General features: G+C 36.0%; 1 protein-coding gene across 4 annotated transcripts; it reads right to left on the minus strand.

The window, feature by feature from the left end:
• Nucleotides 1-6,476: 6,476 nt before the first annotated feature.
• On the minus strand, nt 6,477-17,924 carry LYAR (Ly1 antibody reactive). Of its 4 annotated transcripts, none has more exons than XM_064511436.1 (9): nt 17,820-17,924; nt 17,037-17,226; nt 15,512-15,626; nt 12,809-12,916; nt 11,471-11,554; nt 9,145-9,490; nt 8,756-8,845; nt 8,163-8,248; nt 6,477-7,845 (listed from the first exon to the last, which is right to left on the minus strand). In XM_064511436.1, the coding sequence occupies exons 2-9, from the start codon at nt 17,156-17,158 to the stop codon at nt 7,711-7,713; spliced, it is 1,086 nt and encodes a 361-aa protein (XP_064367506.1). In that variant the 5' UTR covers nt 17,159-17,226; nt 17,820-17,924; the 3' UTR covers nt 6,477-7,710. The 4 variants fall into 4 exon arrangements, with proteins under 4 accessions (XP_064367506.1, XP_064367504.1, XP_064367503.1 ...); XM_064511434.1 differs by having other exon boundaries at nt 8,738-8,845; nt 17,825-17,922; XM_064511433.1 differs by having other exon boundaries at nt 8,738-8,845; nt 17,820-17,921.

Raw genomic sequence — 17,924 nt, forward strand, 5'->3', positions numbered from 1 at the left:
TGGAGCCCTGAAAAAAAAAACCCTGAAACAAAGCTCTATGGTAGTGATCTCATTCAGGTTTGTAAGCAAGTTTTTTTTTTTAACCATCATCCTTCACTACCATTACCATTTATTCATCCTGTAGGATCAGCTTTTCATACATTTTGATCTTGTATAATAATTGGATAACAGAGGTAGAGGGAACACTGACAGAGTGCTGAAGTCAAAGAGAGAAAGCAAGAGAAAAAAGGAGTTTGTTGATGTGAAAACTGTGAATTCAGCAGTACCAGCATTAGAATTTTTAGGTAGTGGACTTTTGTGCAGTTTCTGTTGCTGTTTTGGACAATGTGCTAAACATTTAAACATAAAGACAGGTCTTTAAGTACCTAGATAGAACTAAGACTGAGTTCATATTTTTTGTCCTCTCAGAAAACTTACCAGTGCTAACCTCTGAGACTTACTGATCACCAAAAAGCTGAATTCTTAAAGGCAGAATAGGTAAAGTAGAATTGTAGCAACAGGAAAGGAAGAGGAAACATATGGTGCCAGACAAGGAAATGGTAAGGACAAACAGCCCATAAAATGTTTTCAAGTAAATGGGAGAATGGATAGATGGGGAAGAAAAATCAATAAAAATTGTCAAGTACAAGAGATGTCTGCAAAATTTAGTAAAAGCTTTTATATTAGCCATTGATTTAGGCGTCTGAGGCAGAAAAAGGCTGGCACAAGGTATTGGCTTCAGTTAGTAAAGCACTTGCTATACTGCTAAAAAAGAAAAGTCTAGGAGAAAATTCTGGGCCTGTCTCACCCACCAAAAACATCAGCCTTTGTCATACATGGATGCTATACCATGTCAGCAGCTGTTTATACCTTCTTGAATTCTTCCTCATCATCAGGAGTCAAAGGCTATCAAAAGGGCTGAAAATCAAACATAAAAGTGCACTTCATGATCTGTATTTGTTATACTAGTTTCCATTTCAGTTGCACTGGAAAGCAAATTAAATCAGCACAACTGTCTAGCTAGTATGTAAGTTTTCCTTCTCACAACTATGGGAAAGAAATTTGGACAGTCAACAAGCTTGCTTGTACATGTAGGTACAGAAGCACTTTCACAGATCTGGACAGTAGTGATGTTTAGGGTGAGAATGTTAGTCATGTCTTTATGAAGGGGCAACAGCCTCTTCCAAGTTGAGGTGGTGTGTACTTTAAAGCATGATTTATATTCTTTCATGTCTTTGCTAAAACAATTCAACAAAAATATGGTAGGATAAAAAAAGGTAGGTTTTTGTCTAAAACTTGCCATTATTACATTTCCAAGTTCTTGCCTTTTTTGCTATCTCATATGTCAAGGTTGTCTGAATCTAGACTTCATCTGCAAGATTTCCTTATTCAATCAGGCCTCAATGAGGATTTTGATATTATTTTAGTAGTGATGCATTCCACCTTAAAGTTTGAGAATTATAGTTTAATGGGCAGTCATGTAAAGATATGATTTTTATTATCATCCTGTAGATCTCTTGAAGTTTACTAAGAAGCAGAGCTGTAACTTTAAAGATGACAATTTCAAAAAACTGCAGGTCATTTCAGGAACTATAAAAGGACTTCTGGAGGAAGTCAGTTATATTACTTCTGCTGTAACTCAAAGGTATTATGGAATTTAGTAGTAAAAGCAGTTTCTATACAAAAGATCTAATGAGAAGGTCAAAACATACAGTCTCTATCTGAAGACCAGACATTTCTAAGTCTGATAGAATAAATTAGAAAAGGTGGGATAAATTAAAAAAAAAAAAAAAAAAAGATATGACTGAGAAAGGATTATGCTCTGTGAAGCTGCAGTTTCGCAAAGAAAAAAAAATCCAATCTAAGCGAAAAGCTTTAAGGCATTTCAACCCTTAACTCTGTGAGAATGTAAAAGCAGTAGGATACAGGTGCAGAAGCAATTGTATCCTAGTAAGTGCAAAGAAAAGTTACTACTAAAATTTCCTCTAGTTCAGGTGAAATTTACAATTCAATATAAAATAACACTTCCTGTAAAAGTACTAATGGGAAACATAATATGCTCTTCTTGGCTGACAGAGCGGAAAAGAAACTTAGAGGACTTATTCTTGCTTTTTCTTGAAAGCTAGATCGTGAGAAGAAAGGGATGAATGTTGAATATATTGATTGAGATATCTGGTAACCTGTGAATACAGCTCGATGTATAGAACAATATGCCTTTTTTGCTCATCTTACACTAAAAGTTTAATATTTGCTCTCTTATTTCCTTAATAAGGGCAAGAGTTACAGCTTAAAAAGTTTCCGAATGAAATAATGTATTGGGTCTCTGTATCTCTTGGTCATCAGCTATAATCCACTACTCATGCTGGGGTCTGACTGCATTGTACTGATGCAACTGGATTATAGGTGGGAGGATCATTTTTCACTGGGAGAAAGAAGAATGAACTACTCTAATGCACCAGTACAGTGGAGTGCTGAGCACAACAAATAAGTAGCCATCTTTGAAGCCTCTTTCTTTTAATGATTACACTCCCTGTTTAAATGCATGTGCTATACTTATTAAGAAAGCCACTATTTTTAAACAATTTTCTAATTTCCAACACTTTTCGTTCCCCCCCCATCAGACAGTTAATTTCCAATATACTATTTTAGAAAGGAAAATTTTAGCAAGAAGGAGTATTTTATAACGGAGATATCTTATGCTGTGTATAAAATCATAGCACAAACATATTGTGGAGCATTTTGTAATGCTGTGTTATTATAATCTGATGGTTTCTCATCAGTTTATTACTGTACATAATATACATTAAAATTATTATTGTTACTACTACAAAAAGGACAGCGAAAGCTCAACATGTAATTTCTGGAAAAGAAAGTAAAAAAAAAAATTCTCATGATTTTGTCAGTTTGTCATAAATGCTAAATGAAGCTTTATACAAACGTTCTCTTGCAATAACTTTTCAGTACCTTGGCCCATGTTACATTAAAGAAATTTCCTGTAGTTACAGGACTAAGTGAATGCTAGAGAACTGTGAAGGAAAATTACTAAAATTAGTTTTAATTGTTTTCACATTTCACCTTCTTTGAAACAGAACAAGTATAAATGCATATTTAATAGTTATAAAACTTAAAGCATTTAAAATTTTAATAACAAAGCACTTAAGTAAAAAATATCCAGTTCTTGTCAGTATAATAACTATGTACATTTTTATTTAGATATATTCTGTACAAACTACATTAAAATAATAGCTTTAATGTTATAAATTCATGCATTTAAATTAGAAAATGCCCAAGGCAGAACTGACAGTTATGTTCCCTTGTGTACTTTTCTTAGTTACATGATTTTACAGTATCTTTTCTGCGTCAGCAAAAGTTTGGAGGGGCTCCCTCTCTTTTCCTCAGAATCTAAAATGGCAGCTGCAAAATAATAAAGTGCCTTTCTGAATATTACTGTTGATTCCCAGAGAGAAAAACACAACAAAAGATGAGTGTCTTTCAGCTGCATGATTCTGCCACACTGCCATGGCCTAATGCCATTCAGCAATACCCCTTTGTTCTGAAAGCATAAACATAGTATAATAAAATGGAAACTAATCATGGAAAAGGTGATGCTGCTCTAAAAATGTCTGGTCTAAAGAACTTCAGATGCTGCAGGTCTTCAGCTGTTTGGTTTGTTTGATGTTCAAACACTAACACTTAGGTTTTAATTTAATGAACGGCATATTACTAATATTTTCTGAACTGCACAGGAAGTTTGTGTACCGAGAGATAAGATGTATTAGATCTGGGAAGATACCAGAGTAGAAGGCAATACAGGAATGTTCTAAGAGAGCTGAAAGCTAAGCTACCTCAAGAACATGAGAAGTTCTGCCACTGTGTGTAAATGATCAAATACTATCAGTTAAGATATCCTACACTGATAATTCTCCATAGATACCAGTTTTCTATCTCAAAGTTTGCTAAAACATCCTTCATAATGTCTGAGGTACAAGCACTTACAATCACAGAACCGAACAGACCTCCTGACAAAAATCCCGTAATTGATTTAATAGGATACAGTCATATCTTGTGCTAGATTTTGCTGGATGTCCCCAGGCACACAATTCAACCGTATCGTAACTCAGATGTGGTTTTGATGGCTTTATGATGAAATGCTACAGGAAATGAAAGTAATAGTTCAGGAGGTAAAACCTTCCCATGGCAACACAAGCCCAGTATGATGGCATGCTATTGAAAGAAACTCTACTATCCTAGCTGTTCTGTCAGATAAAATGTTAAAATAAAGGTCTGCTTCGTTTTCAGTCATGGCAGTTCTTTTAAATGTTCTGTACTTCATATGTATTTGAACAGGAGCTCAGTAGTGTGCTGGATGTGGATACACCTGCATCTTTCCTGTCCATATATAACCAGTACCAACTGACTTCACTGCTGAGAACCTAAATCATAGATGATCAGCTTTCTGGTTCATCATGTACCCATTGCCAAATTTCTTTAAAAGATCAAATGTGGGTGTTGTCAGCTAAATTTCCAAGGGCATCAACCATACTGTCAATGGCAGTGGCCTGCTGTAATTGATCTAGATGATGAAAGGAGGAGTAGCAAAAGGGAGGGATGGCAGTCATAGGATCTGCATATGCACAACATCTAGAACCATCAGTTACTATAAGAGTTAGATATTCCTTCTTCAACTACATGCGTGTATGGATGTCGATCCTGTTATTTTTGAAGATGATAGACCCAAAAGTCACTTGGAGGATTTAAGAGCTGCTCAGTCAAATTAATCATCTGACCTTGACACTGGGATCAGATAATAATGTTTAATGAACATACTGATTGAAGTCCAAGCAGCTGCTGTACATATTTCCAGATTATCACTGTAGGTTGTGCCCTGCTGTGCTCTTATACTAGCTGGAATAATCATATTAAACATTATATGCTATTTGAATGCAATCAGAAATCCACTCATAAATTGATGCTGTTGGCCTCTTGGATTTGTTAAATCTTAACGTTGTACTAAAAACGCTTAAAACAAAAGAGCATCCAAGGTACGTAACTTCATTGCAACAGATCCATGGGATTTCAGAAAATACTGGTAAATATTGATATTGATTAATCATCTTTGAAATGAAAGTAGGTAGGTTTTACTGGCTCTTTGCCTTCATGAAAAATTCCAAATAATGGTCTGCAAGGGAGTATGCCTCCATCTGAAATGATTACCACTAAACTGGTAGCTTTAAAGAAAAGGGTAATCTCAATCTGACAGAGACAGTATAACAGTAAATTAAAGCTCCAATCTCTTGGAAGTGGAAACTCCAATTTCTGTCCTTTGAGGAATCTATTAATTCTCTAATTAAAAAAAAAACCCACGGAGATCTTTTTCTACTGGAGAGCTGTATGTGAGTATTGCTACTATGCATGGACTCGTAGTGATTATAATTAGGGGCATAGACTCCTCTTGCTTATTATGCTATTTCCAGGATCATTCAGAAGGAAAAATACACTAACTTACAAAGTATAATCCTTCTTTGTCCGCAGATTGAAAAATGTTGATGCTTTCCATGAGCAGTAAACTCTGTCATTCTCCTAAGCCGTGAAGTAACTTGCAACAAACTCCTACACAAGAATTTCCTGTGAATCTTTTTTTTTATATACATAAACAATCCAAACTGCCTTCAGCAGTTTGAAAAAGAAAAAAGATGCAGCTGCATTCCTAAGTAGGTCCAGACTAGCAGGTAGGTCTATAATGAAAAAATGTGCAGGTAATGCAGGAGTTTCCAAACTGTAGTAGGGCCAGCATTGCTAGTACACAAATCATAGCACAAAAATAGCTTCTGTGGGCCTGTTCAGAAGTTGACTTGAGCTGCAAAGACACATGCCTGCACAAAGGCAGTTAGAACCAGACAGCTCACGAGAGTGGAGGCAGACAGGCAAGAAGACAGTCCCCTGCCATTCCAAAGTGCAGGATAGAGACTTCAGATCTTAGTTTGACAGTTTGTGATAGGGAGAAGAGGTTGGAGGCATGGCACAGAATTAGCACCCACAGTTGTAGCAGCAGTAATGGGTACAGGCAGCAGCTGCTGTCATGGCTGATATTCTAGGTTCTTATAAAGCAGAGCAAATGTAGTTTCTATATATTTGTGTTAACGACACATTATGGCAGTGACAATGGAAGAGAAAAATACAAGGGCCTGGTATAATTTGGAGTGGATGCTAATGAAAAAAATTAAACCCTATAATCATTACTGTAACAACCATTTAAGACCTTTATGTAACATATCTGTTGTAAAACAAATACAGTGAAAAAAATTATCAGGACTGTATTGATTTTAATTTTACTGACAACACCTTATTCTATGTTCCTTCCTAAATAGAAAAAAACCCTGATTTTTGAAATTTGTTAAAAAAATTTCAGAAGTTTCTCCATGAATGTAAGTACATTTTAATCGCTTATCTTCAAAGGCCTTTTCATGAACTGACAACAACCACTTAGTGAGAAGATCTTAATTAGAAATTTTTGATTGCAATTTTTATTATGAACAAGACAAAAATATATATGAAGAAAGAGACTGGACCCAGTGTATGAGACAGTTAAAGTTTTCACATTTATACTTTTAATATATTCAATATTTCTATAAATTTAGATATTTTAATCAGGGGTTTTTATAGAAGTATACTGATGTAGTTTCTTGGAACCACTATGCAATTTTCCAGAACACCATAGCATCTACTTGAAGAAATTTTCACTAGGTTTCAATCACTGTTCTTAAGAGATCACTTCGTGATATGAAACCTCCCTACCTTGGAAGCATTTTGCATTTGGTTAAAACCCTATAACTTCAAGTAACTTTCTTCACACAACTGTATCTTACTATTTGTAAAATTTCTGTTTTTCTTTTTTTTTTTAATTGTTTCTGTGACTGCAATATAACAGTCTCCTCCAATTTAGTACAATTTGTGGATTTAATGAATAGATAGTCCTTTATACAGTCATGAAAACAACTGGCAAGATTTGCGGTATTTAAGATGGTGCTTTAAAGCCATTTGTTTAGTCTGTCAATTTTTAGTCCATGTGACATCACTTATATTGAATTCAATTGTATTACTAATTAAAACATTAAAGTAGCTTTGCATATACAGTTAGCTCAGTTGCTAAGGAGATTTTCTTTGAATGGGCAATATTACATACAGTAACTTGACAGAACTTTAATAATACATTTTACAATACAAATTTAACAGGTTATAAAAGCCTGCATATACAAGCTATGGTGTATAAAGGGGATATCGGTGATGCCATCTCCAACTGTAACATAAAACGTTTATTTTATGGTGAGTTTTTGAACATGAAAATCGTATTTGCTCTTACAATAGTTTCTAAAAAATGCCATACAACCCAGGTTTTGATAAAGATTCTTACCTATAAATTATATCCATCAGTGGAAGAATTTTAATACAGTAGGCAGCAATTATTTTCATTGCCTCATGAAAGTTTTATAAAAAATAGACATTTTCCATAAAATCAAAAAATAAAATATCTGAAAACAGATATGCAGCACTTCCCAAATATTCTGTGATAAATTTTTTTAAAAAAAGAAGAATCCAGGAAAGTTAAATTCTGCTGTCACATACACAAACAATTTAAATTGAGACCAATGAACATGGTGTTTGCCTACCTGACAGAAGAATTTAACTCAGTCTGCAAATAAAATGCAAAGGTTATGAAAGGTTTGAAAAGTCTTATTTGAGAAGTTTAACTTTGTCCTTTAAAACCCTAAATTTGGGATTGTTACTGACTTTCTTATTAAATATGCCTAGAATATCCTCTTCTGATCTGTGATGTTCGCCAGCTACTGCATAATACTGAGCTATAACCTGCACAAACAAAAAGGAACAGTTTTGAGTTAACAAAGATGATTCCATTTTAGGCAACAATACATGCATATCACTGAATTGAACGTAACAAGGAATCTATTATGCTATTAATTCTTGCAGAATTAGCACTGAATTTCCTGTGTATTCTAGTAAGCTCTAAAGAACATGTCCAGTTGCCATACTATTAACTGATGTTCTGTTAAATAATGTCAAACTTTTTTGTTTATATGGGAAGGAATTTTACAAAGATAAGCATTGCAAAAAAAAAAAAAAAAAAACAGACCAAAGTATATTAAAAGAGTAATAGTGTACTGTACCTTTTTTCTTAATTTTTTAATTGAAATTTCATTGTCTGGAGCCTGTTTCAGAACAGCTTTGATGGTTCCTTTCCAGTTGAATTTGCCTGCAACATAATTAGGCACACAACAGCATTAATAATATTTGGTATTTCCAGGCCTTCTTCCCTCGTAGGAACTAACTTTCAATCTACTAATTTTAGAACCAACTCAGCTACCAGGACAGTTCATTGCTGTCTTTCTGACCCTACAACAGCGGAATGTCTTCAGCATAAAGGCAGGTAGGCTGTTTCTGAAAATTACTAGTAAGACAGCCATGAAGAACCATTAACATACTGCTTGAACAATTAGGCTCAGGATTGCAAAGGTGGCCAGAATAACAGAAGCAACATAAAAGGGAAGTAATTCAGCAACGAGTATACCTGTAGCATAGGCTGCTTTCCCTGGAGCAGATATGTGCATGTTATGAAGGAGGCATTTATTGCACGGCCTGCTGCAAAAACTGTGTATTTACATACTGCTTTAGGCTTTTTGCAAGATAATAGTGATATAATTTGATAGGTTTATAACTGTCCAGAATCCCCCTTTAAAAATACCTTTATCTGTTCCCACACCTTCTTCACTGGCATTGGTGTTTTCTTTTGTTCCCACGTCTTCTGAAGCATTTTCATTTTTCATTCTCTTTGTTGTGATACGAGGTTCCTCTGTCAATGAAATAGAATAAAAATAAACATACACACACAAAAAAAAAAACCTAGAAGAAAACTTCAAATGTTACTAAAAAAGTTTCTGTTCTTGTAACAAGAGGTTGTATTTGCTAAGAGGTTCAGATTTTGTAAAAGTAAAGGACTGTGCAACCATAGTGTTTAAAAAAAATTGTATATGTAATTTATGTATTACTTAAAATATTCTCCTAATGTAGGTTACTGAGCTTTAAAGGCATTGCAAAAAGTCTTCTCTTGAAAAAAGACAATAATCTAAGTGTAATGATTAAAATAAATACCTTCTGCATGTTTACGTTTGCGTTTCTTTACATTTGTTTCTTCTTCCATTTCACTTTGATGGCCATTTCCATTTATTTCAAATTCATTCTCCGTACTTTCCTTTCCTTTTTTGGACTTTTTATTCTTTTTTGTTTCTGAGCTTGCTAGCTGGTTTTCTAATTTCAGTTCTTTTTTCTCCTTCTTTTTGTTCTTTTGTCTCTCTTCTTTTCTTTCTCTCTTACTTTTTTTCCTCTCGATTTTGTCATCTGTAATTCCATTTTCTTCTCCAATAGTTTTTTCCCCACTTTCTGCAGACTGGTCTTCTTCCTTCTGCTGTGGCTTGTCTTGTTTTTTTTCACTTGAAATCTTTTGTTGAAAGACAGGTTATTAAAGTTTTTAAATGCCTTTTTGACAGAGCAACTTTACTCTTATCATTCGTGAAGAATACTAATATCCTGAAATCAACCAAGTTGGTTACACAAAGTGACACCAGTTATGTTGGAAACAGCAATACATAGTGTGGCTGATAAGTCTTCTAATTTAACAGCCTAAATGCTAATTACCTTAACATCCCAAGAGAAATGTTATTTTACAACAGCTATCATTTCTTGTTCTACTTAATTTTGGTTTTGAGTGTATCACAATACATCTTATATATCAATACATTAAATAAATTATTTAGACATTTAAATCTACAATTCACAGGGTATTTAAATGTAGCATCAGAATTTCCAGGAACACAAGATTTATGTGAATACCAAAAAACAAGAATAAGGTGAGACAGATCATTAGGTACTTCCTAAATTAAAATACTGTAGTTAGCAGGCAAAGACACCTCTCTGAATGACCACTGTAAATCGCATCAGAACACAAGCAATAGGGAACGTGCAGATCAAATAAATGTCTACTTAATATTTTTTAATGCGGATTTGCTAAATTTAACTCTATTAATGCCTGATGTCAGCAAAGGCAGTGCTAGTACTTTTAATTGTACTTTTCTCACCTTCACATGTATGGATTTATTCCTAGGCTTATAATAATTTACTTGAAGAAGAATTAATATATTAACAAACATTTTTATCTTTGAGTTATTAAATCTGAATGTTAATGTGCCTGTTTGGAAAGAGAATATATGTTTATGTAAGCAACTTAATACTGACATTTTTCATATCAGTATTCTCAATTGAATTTAAATTACATTTAAAAATTGTGCTTTTGAGTACATGCAACACTTCAAACTATGTATTACAAAATGCATATATACTGTTAAAAGTGGATTGAAAATGATCTGAGCAAGAAAGTTGATACATATTAAGTGAATACTGTAGTCTATGAAAATTTAAATTGTTTACCTGTGTTTAAATATTTGCTCAGATTCAAGATTTATTAAAAACAATCAGTTTAAATTGAGAATGAGCTGTCTATGGTTTTATTGAATTTGTAGCAGCTCCATACCAATATTCTCGCAAGATACTGTATTTGAAATTCAGTGTCCAGAATTTATTATTCATATCCTTAAAAAAACATATTCCTTCCATTCCTGTCCATGGTATATGGATTCTCCAAAAAAGCTACAAACAACAGACTCAGTTAAAATCTTTGTCAGAGTCAGAAAATCAGGAACAGCATGATTAGCAAGGGATTTGTATCTAAGCGATGCCTGCACTCTTCCTCAAGGGATACTGGAGGAGGAGGGGCAGGGTCTTTACATCAACAGAGAAGTAAGGTTCTGTAACAGCTCTCCAGTAGCAGTAATAGATCTAAAAAATAAAAATGAACCTATGAAAACTTACCAAGATAATTCTGAAATAGCAAGGAAGTAGATGTCAAGAAAGACAGCATGAATCCAGAATTTGGACACAGAAGTGGGAGGAGTTTACCACAAACTGGAGGACCTCATCTCTCTCCACTAACTTGATAAAAGGCTAGCTAAATTAGGTGCTGTTAATTTCCTACTCTGATACATGTTAATTTGAGGCCAATAAAGTTCTGAAAATAGGTTGTTCTTAGTGTGTGGTAAAAGACTGGAACCAAAGATTATTGACAAAAGTATTTTTTTTCCCTTCCTTATGTATTAGTAGCATAGGATAAAGTTGAATTAGCTTTCTGATTAGTACAGTCTTGTTACTGTGTCGATGCTTGATCATAACCTGCCCAGATATGCACAGCTAATTCAGCAACAATATGCTCCACAATTTTCTAATTTAGGTACATTACAGTGAAAAACAATCCATTGTAACAATAAGAGACGATGTTTCTGCTAACAATTCCAAAAAGAGACTGAAAGGTTCTCCTAGCATTTTTGACTGCATTCTTTTTGTAAGATGTACCTCTGACCTAACTTACATTTCTGTTTGCTTCAGAAAAAATATCCCACACTTGGTCTTGCAAAGTGCTGTCAGTGATTCTCAAGCTGTTCTTCATCCAGTTCTGTGCAGGAAAAGAAACAACAGCTTAAAGGGTGTATCTCCTGTTTTATCTTGATTACCGTATATTTGATTCTTGGTGAAATCTGGAAATTAATCATTTCTTCTGAAATGATTCATAGGGAGTTTACATTAATGTCCTACTAAACCTTCTGACTGTTTCTGTTAGTTAAAATACTAAGGATTACATTTCTTTACTATAATTTACTTATTTATTTATTAGACAAATGATCATGTTCCTAAATGGATAGTTTATTACAGAGAAGTAAAATTTAAACAAGTCTCTGAATGCAAACATTTGAAAATTGTTGGGGCTATTGTAGGACTTCCTGCTGTAAATGAAAACACAGCAGCAAATTTCTATTTATAGTATGCTCACACTATCATCGCTAGACCAACTTTCAGAAATGTAGAGTTCTAAGTAAAACCTAATGTGAAGATTTTTGCATTGGAACCAGAAGCCTGGGAAAGCTACACTAATAAAGTGGAACAATGCTCTGCAAAACCTTTTAAGCCTCCACTGCCACATGTCTTAGAAAAAGGCTTCTCAACAACATCATTTCCTTTGCTTAGAACATTAATTTTGTGAAAAACTTCTAACCTTCAGCTTTCTAGCAGCAATTTCACTGCAGCACTAATATGTACTTGTTTGGATGATCTGGAAGCAATCTCAGCCTCACAATCTGAGGCACAGAACAGGAAAAAATAGGCTCACTTGTCAGTAATTCTTTACTCATACCACATAAAACATTTGGAATCTGCTGTGGCTGTGAAGCAAAAATTCAGTGAAGCATCTTGTGTGGGAGATTCAGTCAGAACGCTGAGCAACAGGAAAACTCCCAAAGAAACAGTATCTTGCCTTTACAAAGCAAAAACAAAACCACAGATATAACAATTCCTTTAAAGCATGTCTGAGAATTTGGACACTCCATAAAAATAGCAAATAGAAAAAATGGTATTAAAAAAAAAAAAAACAAGCTTACAAACAGAGATTAAGCTTGCAGGGCTCCAAGTCTGACAAAAAACTCTGTGAGTCTCTTGCTTATTACCTAATGAAAATTACATACACTGAGGCCTTTTATGCAAGGAAAAATTTTTTTACAAACACTGCCTATTTGCAACATGGCTATTACACATCCCTTTACAGATGATCACATAAGCAGTTTGTACAATCTGTTAACAAGAGCATGGCACTTGCTAAGAAAGTCTATTTTTAAGTTCACTGCATGGATCGCTACAAATCTCTCTTAAAACATACCTGAAATTTTACTTTTTTTCTTGGAATATTATCAAAGACACGCATTTGCTCCAAAATATTCTGCACTTTAGGGCTAATATTTGGCTTCTTCATTACTGCATGAATTTTCTGAATGAAGAAAAACACAATTAATCAGAGAAGATGCATACTGATCAAATGATACATGCAAGGTGTGTAAGTCAGAAACACGTGGGACAGAAATCACCTGGTACCCAAAGACTGTATAGCCTGCTGAGAGTGAACAATAAGCATAAGGAAAACACTAACCTTTAGTTTTTTGGGGGGGAAATTTGTACTGTGAAAAGGACAATACTATTAATAGGAAAAGACACTGTCAACTGACTGGCTCTTGCAGACTTCTGGAGTTAATTGTGAAAAGCAGGCTATCTTTGAGGTCACAGTTTGAAATACACTTTTCGCAACCCTGCCAGCTTCAACAGCCATTAAGGCTCCTACAGACCACTGAGGCTTATTCCTATGCTACTTGTGCCAGCACAACAGAACAATGGAGGTTAGGCCAGCGCCTTGCGGCAGACTTACTTAAACCAGCACTGCTACTTGAGGGAATAAAAAAAGTTCATGCTGTACTCTGAGCTTCCCCTGATTTAAAAATGTAGCCACTGGACACTGGAGAGCCTTCCTGTAATTCTGATAATCCACTACTGAAAGGTTTTGTCAAACTGCCAGACTACCTAGACAAGGATGCTTTGTAATACTCTCTCATCTACCTGTGTAGAAAGCACTTACTGCAGAACGCTAACAATATTCATCGCAATAGCATCCATATTGGCTGCCTTGGAGAAAAGCACTTGGACAACACGCAGTCTCAACAATGACACTGATCTTGTTGACTTTAGTGGTATCATTCATATGCTCTGAGTATGCACGTAGCTCAGTACTTTGGTGGATTGTTCTTTATAGCAGATAATTATGTTTGGGATACTAACTGCTGTCAACTGCACCACTAAACCATGCAGAAAATGACACAGGATCATGCAGTTCAAAATTTGTATCTACTTATTAGCATCACTGCATGTGTAACTAATATATTGTCCTCTCTGTAGTTCACCTTGTGACCTGAAAAAGATCGCCAGAATCTTCCCTTGACTTCCTAAGAATTACTTCTTACTAAATTTGGGGTGTTTGTTTTTACCTCCTTTTTACATCATGTGACAAACACTTCTTCCAGAAAAAGAATTAATTGTCACCTCTAGCCTCCTAAAATGCAGAGCTAAAATGCATTTGCCTACTCCTCTCAGGAGTTTAGGGCCTGCTATGTTTGCAATGATGTCACCGTAAAAGCAAGGCCAGCATTTGAAGTGCTTTATCACTGGGGCGCCAAGACTGCCTGCTTTTATTTTCTGACAGTTATTTAGGACATGTATTATTTCTTAATATAAAGCATGCTGAGCAAAACGAATGTGTTTAAAGAAGGAGATAGCCGTAAGATGCATCATGTGAGACCTTATCTGAATTCTGGAAGGTAGTGATACCAGTTTTCAAAAAAGGGTTCTGGGAGGCTGTGAAATTTCACCAGACATAGTAGTAGAAACTGCAACAAATGACAAGATTCATTGGATAAATACAATCTCCTTCGGAAGCATCAGTGTGGTTTTTGTAAAAGGATGCCCTGACAAATTCATTTTCTGAAAAGACAACAAATCTGTGGATAAAGGTGAACTAGCTAATTATATCTAAAGGGTTTTTTAAAACATTTGAGGTTTCCTTCCCCAAAACTTTTAAGGAAAGTAAGCAGCCATAAGAGGGTATGTGCTTGCCTAGGATAAATAACTACTTAAAGTGTAGGACAGAAGGGGTGGGAGAAAATAGTCAGTCCTTCCAGTGGAGATTTCCTGCAATCCACATTATTCAGCATATTTACAAAAGATCTAAAAAGAGGATGGGAAACTGTTCCTGATGATATGAAGCTATTGAAGATGAGGACTGTGAGGAGTTTCAGAGAGACCTTATGAGACTGAATGACTGGGCAATAAAAATGTGAATTAAATTCTACAAAAATCAATGTAAACTGCCATGCATAGGAAAAACAATCCTAACTTCACATCTAAAATAGCAGACTTAAAGTTGACAAGTGGTGCTTAGAAGCAAGATCTTGAGCAAGTTCCATGAAAATGTCAACACAATGATCAGCAGCAAAAAAGTGGGGATGAAATGCCAAAGATCATTAGGAAAGGAACAGAGAAGGAAATGGAAAACACCATTATGACACAGTAAATCCATGATTCATCCATATCTTGAGATGTGTGTAGTTCTAGTATCCTCATCTTAAAAGAGATACAGTAGAACTGGTAAAACTTCAGAGAGGGGCACAGATGACCAAAGATATAATTTATGTATGAAGAATGAGTGAGCAGGATAGGACTTCTCAGCCTGGAATAGAGATGATAGGGTAGGGCAGGACGGATGTGTGACAAAAGTGGACATGCCATGAAGAGGGTGGACAATGAACAATGCCTCTTTGTATGAAAGACCCAGGGGACATTAAATGAAACTAGTAGGAGACAGATTCAAAACAAACGAAAGGTATGTTTCTTACCAGTAATAGACCTGCTAAAGAATTGCCAAAAGAATGTTGTATTGGGAAAAATGGATCTTTGGTCTGATGTAGTATAGCCTCTCTTAAGTCTTTAATAATTAGAATTAATAGTTATTTATTATACCTGTATATACTGCAAATGTTACCTGAATCCACTCCTGTTGTTTAGCATCTCCTTTGTTAGCTTTGGCTTCAAAATCTTTACCACCATATTTCTGGTCTTCACTTATGCACTTCACATGGTCTTTGTAATCGTCACCCCTGAACATAAGAGATTTTTAACTGTAGTTCACTAAACTATTTAATTCCCTCAAACTATGCAACATTTAGGTAATCAATAAACTGAAGTAATAGGTGACATCATGTACATTTAAGCCTCAATACTGTTAACACACACACATGAGTAAAGTTCAACGTGCTTGAAGTACATGTTTACAAGACTGCTTACATTTCCGTCATGTTAGAGCCTTCAGTGGAAATTTCTGATTTGCAAAATGAGATCTGAGTCTTCAGTAAACCGATGCCTTTATTTGTGAGTCTGTAACTTTTGCACATTGGTACATGTAATATTTGCTTACCTCTAAAAAATCTATTAGCACATGTTTGTTTTGCTGCTCACATTAATAGACACATTTTAAAATTAGAAAAATAGATTAAAAAAATGCTTATAAAAGCCTAATTCCTAGATATAGGTATAGTGTTGTAGTAGTACAGCTAAGGATTTTTTTACTGATCAACATGTAAGTGCCTCCAAAAAAGGAATTCATAACACAGATCCTAATCTTTCATTAATGAATTACTGAGTACAATTTTTTCACAGGACAATCTTATTTTCTTACACAAATTAATTCATACATTCATATTTTGAAAGCAGACAGCACTGCTTTCTTCTGAGTTCAGAGAAGTTACAACCATGTTTAGAATGTTGGAAGCTACTGCCAATCTCACTCTCTGCAGCAGCAGAATAAATAACAGTTGTTGATGATCAGAAGCTGAAAGTACTGTCACTTAGGATTGTAAAAGAAGAAACTGCAACTCTGTTTACATTGTCTTAGTCTTCCTTTGATCACATATCACAACGGGTAAAAACTGCAGCTGCTAACTTCAAAGAGTCTGTTCAGGCTGCTTCCCAGTACAACGCTTGGGAAACTTCCAATTTCCCAAACCACAAAAAGATATAAATTTTAGTATTCACTGGTGTGACATAATACTTAAGTTAATATTTAAGCAATGATTATGTAGCATCTAGCAATGCCCACAAATAGGATTGAGTCTGCAGAAAAGGTCTTAATGTGTATGCTCAGGTAGTACCACTGACTGCTTTATCTATTGCTTTTAGCTTTCCCAGCAGCAACATAAATTGTTATGGTTCTTGTCAGCCTTATACCAATGTCCAAATAGGAAGGAGGTCAAAAGGTTCTTTACTTTTCTGTTCTGGAAAAATAAATGCAAGTTCTCCTGCACATCTTTCTGCCAGTGCAGGAAAACCCCAGAAGCCCTTGTTCATTTGGATGATTAAGCTTGAAATCACACAAATAAACATCTATACTTTTAAATTCAATTTTGAATTATTCAAAAATTGACAAATTTAATTCTAATACACCACTGGAAAATTTTATACTGTGTCGACCACTGTTGAGCGGGAAAGGTTATCTCCCCTTGTTTACCTACCAGAAATCCTTGCCACAATCCATGCAAGAAAGGCACTGACAGCTCCTGCAAATGTTCACATGTTTTTCGACCTGTGCTTTCTTCACTGACTCTCCACATGCGCTGCATGTGAAAACTACCATTTTAGCGAGTGGTCAATAGCTTCTGTAAAGATGGGTGCAATCTTCTTCCTCCCCACACAAGTACAGTCCTGGAAAAACAAAAAGGAGATACTTGTTTCAAAGCCTGAAAGAAGCATTTGACAGCTCAGGAGAAATACAAGTAACAGTGCCTCTGTTAACAGAAAAGCTAAGGAGTTTGATTTTGTACATATAAAAGTTCCTGAGCTAACTCTCATTTTGGCTGTTAATTCACCCTGAATACAAGGCCAATCTATCCTGAAACTACCGATCCAGGGCAAGTCACATCCCCGCCTGCCAAATCTTGCCGCCCACCTTAAAAAAAAAAAAAAAAAAAAAAAAAAAAAAAAAAAACCTTCTTTGCTAGGGCTACCAAAACGCTGATTCTTCATAAAACCTACGTAAGTTTAACCCCCCCATTTTAACGTGCCCCCAGCTGTGCTTCCACCGACTCTCTCTTTCCGCCGCCCCCCTCGCGCCCCCCAAGCGCCCCGCTCCGAGCCCCCGCCGCCCGGGCCTGCCCGCGCCGCCGCCTCGGGGCTCCCGCCGGCCCGCTCGCCCCTGGCACGCCGCGGCTCGCCGCTCGCCTCCGCTCCCCGGCACAGCGCCCTCCCCGCGTCGCGGGCCCCGGGCCCGGGCCCTGTCCCCGCACACGCACACGCACCGCACCGGCACCACGCGCGTCCGCCGCACCGCGCCGCGCCGCGCCGCCCCTCCCCGACGCCGCCGGCTCTGCGCCTGCACAGCCCCCGGAAGCGGAAGGAGAGGC

This window comes from Dromaius novaehollandiae, chromosome 4, assembly GCF_036370855.1.
Source record: "Dromaius novaehollandiae isolate bDroNov1 chromosome 4, bDroNov1.hap1, whole genome shotgun sequence".
In the NCBI taxonomy this organism is placed as follows: Eukaryota; Metazoa; Chordata; class Aves; order Casuariiformes; family Dromaiidae; genus Dromaius; species Dromaius novaehollandiae.